This window comes from Cebus imitator, unplaced genomic scaffold, assembly GCF_001604975.1.
Source record: "Cebus imitator isolate Cc_AM_T3 unplaced genomic scaffold, Cebus_imitator-1.0 Scaffold322, whole genome shotgun sequence".
Lineage (NCBI taxonomy): Eukaryota > Metazoa > Chordata > Mammalia > Primates > Cebidae > Cebus > Cebus imitator.
The window spans coordinates 106053-110690 of record NW_016107637.1 but is presented as its reverse complement, the minus strand read 5'-3'; the positions used below and the strand labels follow the sequence as shown (position 1 = coordinate 110690).

Sequence of the window (4638 nt, the reverse complement as noted above, 5' to 3'; positions counted from 1 at the left end):
CAGGATGGTCTCGATCTCTTGACCTCGTGATCCACCCGCCTCGGCCTCCCAAAGTGCTGGGATTACAGGCTTGAGCCACCGCGCCCGGCTCCCCACCCCCATTTTTAAAAGATGGTGTCTTGCTCTGTTTCCTAGTCTGGAGTGTGATGACACAATCATAGCAAACCACAGCCTCAATCTCCTGGGCTCAAGTGATCCTCTCGCCTCAGCCTCACAAGAAGCTAGGATTACGGGTGTCAGCCACCATGCCCACTATGGCAGCATTATTCATAACAGCCAAAAAATAGAAACAACCCATTAACTGACGGAAACCAAAAAAAAAAAAATGCAAACAACAGTGTCCATCAACTGATAAACAGGTAGAAGAAATGTGGTATAGCCATCCTAGCACTTTCACTTTGGGGGGCCAAAGCAGGAAGATCACTTAAAGCCATTCATTTAAGACCAACCTGAGCAACATAGCAAGACCTCATTTCTATTGATTTTATTTATTTTTTATTTTTCTTGTACATTTAAAAAATAGTCCATCTATTTTTTAATATGATATATCCATACAATGGAATATTACTTGGCCATGAAAAGGAATGAAGTACTGATATATGTTACAACATGAATAAACTTTGAAAACATCGTGTTAAGTGAAATAAACCACAAAAGGCCATGTATTGTATGATTCCATTTACATAAATATTCATAATACAAAAAAACCCACAAAGAGAAAAACTAAATTAGTGGTTTCTAGGGACTGAGGGGGGAGAAAATGGAGAATGACCGCTAATGGGTACAGGGTTTCTTTTTGTGGTGATAAAAATGTTCTAATATGACCAGGTGTAGTGGCTAACACCTGTAACCCCAGCACTTTGGGAGGCCAAGGCAGGCAGATCACTTGAGGTCAGGAGTTTGAGACCAGCCTGGCTAACATGGTGAAACCCTGTCTCTATTAAAAAACAAAAAAATTAGCCGGGCATGGTGGTGGGTACCTGTAATCACAACTACTCAGGAGGCTGAGACAGAATCATTTGAACCTGGGAGGCGGAGATTTCGGTGAGCCCGGGTCATACTACTATACTCCAGTCTGGGCAAGAGAGTGAGACTTCCTCTCAAAAAAAAAAAGTTCTAATATCACATAGTGGTGATAGGTATATAATTCTGTGAATATATTAAAAAAACAGTGAATGGTACACTTTAAAAGGGTGAGTTTTATAATCTATAAATTATACCTCACAACGCCTTTTAAATTTTATTTTACTTTAATTAATTAATTGTGTTGTTTTAGACACAGATTCTCGCTTTGTTGCCCAGGTTAGTGTGCAATGGTACATTCATAGATCCTCCAGCCTCAGCCTCCCAAGTAGCTGGGACACATGCCACCACACCTGGCTAATTTTTTTTAATTTTGTGTAGACACAGAGTCTAACTACATTGCTCAGGCTGGTCTTGAACTCCTGGGCTCAAGTGATGTTCTTGCCTTGGCCCCCCAAAGTGTTGGGATTACTGGTGTGAGCCACCATGCCTGGCTGATAAAGCCTTGTGAGGGGGGGTGGGGGTTGAGACAAGGTTTGGCTCTATCGCCCAAGCTGGAGTGCAGTGGTGCCATCTTGGCTCACTGCAATCTCCGCCTCCCAGGCTCAAGCCATCCTCACACCTCAGCCTCTTAGGTAGCTGGAACTACAGGTGCACGCCACCACACTTGGCAAATTTTTGTATTTTTTGTAGAGACAGGGTTTCGTTACATTGCCCAAGCTGGTCTTGAACTCAAGAGCTCAAACAATCCACCTGCCTCGGCCTCCCAAAGTGCTGGGATTACAGGCATAAGGCACCACACCCAGCCTGATAAAGCCTTTTTTAAAATAAATACATTATAAAACAATTCCTCTGATGATCACGTGATTAAATGATTAAAATAGGGCAATCATCCCACACTTATTAAAGTACCCTAGACAAGCACTCCTTACCACCCTGAATCAGCTGGCGGGCTATAAACAAAGCAGTAGAACCAGTAGAACAGTTATTGTTGACATTGATTATAGGAATTCCAGTCATTCCCAAACTGTGATAGATAGCCCTCTGCCCACAGGTAGAGTCACCTGAATAGAAAAACAAAAATTTTAATATGGAGAATTATGGTGCTGCAATACAATATAATACTACATTATGGGTTTTTTCAATATTATACCTTTGCCTAGCATACAACATGTGCAGGACAGTACATATCTTAGAAACAGTTTTAGCACTAACCATCATTTACTCTGCAACAAGGCCTAAAAACAAAGAATATATGTGCACTTTCTTTACATAATGCAGAGGTAGGGAAGTAAAGAAATGATCAGTTAACAGAAAACAATTCCATCTGGCTAAGGCTGTATGATGAAGCAATATTTCTGTCAGATATAAATCTTTAAACCTATGCCAGTGATTAAAGGCCATGATTTATTTTTCATATAAAGATTCCACAACTTCAAAAAGTTTAAGAGACCCTGCATGCCAGGGCATTCCAGGAAAACATGATCCACGTTAAATACACATGTGACTTCCTTTTCCAAGTAACATGATCACCCAAGGTAGACACGCTGGAGCAATGTGATGGGAATATCTGAAGGTCGAGACCACTCTGCAGGAGTCTTCAACAAAATCAGTAAAGTCAGGGATCTGCTTTATAATCAATGTATTCTGCATCCCTTTAACCCAGTATGTTCCCTTTCTAGAATCTCTTGATATCTTGATATCTCAAGGAAATAAAAAATCATAGACAGGTGCTGATAACAAGTCCAGGCATGTGTGAGGGATTTTATTGTTTACTGAGAGTGGCAGCAAGGAAAACTGAGCCAGCCCTCAAGCTGAAAACTGTTCAGGGCATTCTAAGACAGTAAATAATATAAATATGTCTCACACCAGATGAACCAGTTCTTTAAACACAGGATATGTGACTCTGCCTCCATTGTTCCCTTGTAAAGAATGCTTTCTAGTTTAACCTACAGTGAAAATACACTAGCTGCCTGGTTAGTTTACCTTTAATCTATGAAAGAACACACAGCATTAGCTTATTAAACTTATCACCGGAATGTAAAGAATAAATATGTGGGTCAGAGTCTGCTCTTGGCTCTCAGCTGGGAATACTGTCAGGCCCCTGAGCCCACCTTTGTACTCTCTCTGTGTCTGACTCTTATTCCTTCAGTGCCACCTGGGTTGGGGTCTCTATGACCAAGCTGGTCTTGGCAAGTGGCACCCATCCATGGGGCTCAAAACCAGGACGAAGGGTCGCCTGAGCAACAGAGAAAAGGAGAAGCTAATCTACGCTGAAGGACACCCAAGAACTCTTCAAAAAATCTTCCAATTAAGTTAGGGGGAGTTTGGAAGCATCAGGGTAACAATGGGACAAGGTTCAAGTAAAGGAAAAGCTCATCTCAGTTTGCTTCAGCATTTACTTAGAAGAGGGGGAGTTAAAGTTAGTACCAGCCAATTGACACAGCTTTTTGATGCTGCAGAGAAATATTGTCCTTGGTTCCCTGAGCAGGGAACTGTGGACACAGAAGTATGGGGAAAAGTAGGTTCTATTCTAAAAAAGGCATACAAAGAAGGAGCTGAGGATATTCCCATTCCAATATGGTCAGTTTGGACAATGGTGCGTTCCGCCCTAGAACCATTTCAAACAGATGAGGAGGTGGAAGATTCAGAGGAAGGAGGGGAATATAAAATTGGAAGGAAGAAATGAAAGCCAGTTCAGACCAGAAGAGTGAAAAATTAGGTGAGGAAGAGGAAAGAGTCTATCTGTCCGCTCCTCCTCAGTATTCTACTAAAGAATGGCCAGACCCGCCTCATATTCCCCAGTTGGAAGACTTAGAAGTTGTTTCAAAAGCGAAACTTGCCACTCCGGTGGCTGTATATAAGCCTTCCACAACAGCAGTAATTGGGTCTATTCAGGCTGGAATTCAGCAGGCTCATAAGGACGGAGATTTGGAGTCAGGGCAGTTTCCTGTTATAATACACTTCTCAAGTCAACAAGGACAGTTTCAGGTAACATTTGAGCCTTTTCCATTTAAACTCCTAAAGGAATTTAAACAAGCAATTAGCTAATATGGCCCAGGATCCCTGAGTCAAAGTTTTAATACCCAAACAATCGTGTAGCTCTCAAAGTCAACAAATGATGCAGGACATGGCTATGTGCCTAGGATGGGATCAGGAAAAAATTTGCAGGGCCCAAAGGAACCTTTAGAAGTAAAGGAACAAAACTCTCGACATGGTCTAGGATATCATTTTTAATGGCGGCCACTGTTAAGCATCCAAACCAATAGCTTTAAAATGGTTAAATAATAAACCAATTTAGATAGAACAATGGCAGCTTACAAAGGAAAAACTGGAGGCTTTAGAAAACTTAGTTGCTGAGCAATTAGAAAAGGGACATAGAGCTCCCACATTTTCACCTTGAAACTCTCCTGTTTTTGTAATAAAAAGAAAGCTGGAAAATGGAGAATGGTAACAGATCTTAGAGCAATTAATGCAGCTATACAACCTATGGGAGCCCTGCAACCTAGACTACCTTCATCCACTATGATTTCAAAAAATTGGCAACTAATTGTTATTGATTTAAAGGACTGTTTCTTTTCTTTTTTTTTTTTTTTTTTTTCCGTGGTAAATAAG

The 4638-nt window shown here is 41.1% G+C and overlaps 1 protein-coding gene across 3 annotated transcripts in view; it reads right to left on the bottom strand.

Annotated features, from left to right (window-relative positions):
* The window catches only part of SCP2 (sterol carrier protein 2), a 97123-nt gene that overhangs the window by 87145 nt on the left and 5340 nt on the right, over positions 1-4638 (bottom strand). For 2 of the 3 annotated variants that reach the window (XM_017504385.2, XM_017504383.2), the window contains exon 3: positions 1956-2087. The exons of the other annotated variant lie outside the window; for it this stretch is intronic. In XM_017504385.2, coding sequence (XP_017359874.1) covers positions 1956-2043 — 88 coding nt within the window. In that variant the 5' untranslated portion in view covers positions 2044-2087. The remainder of the gene's footprint in view (positions 1-1955; positions 2088-4638) is intronic. 3 annotated transcript variants of the gene reach the window in all.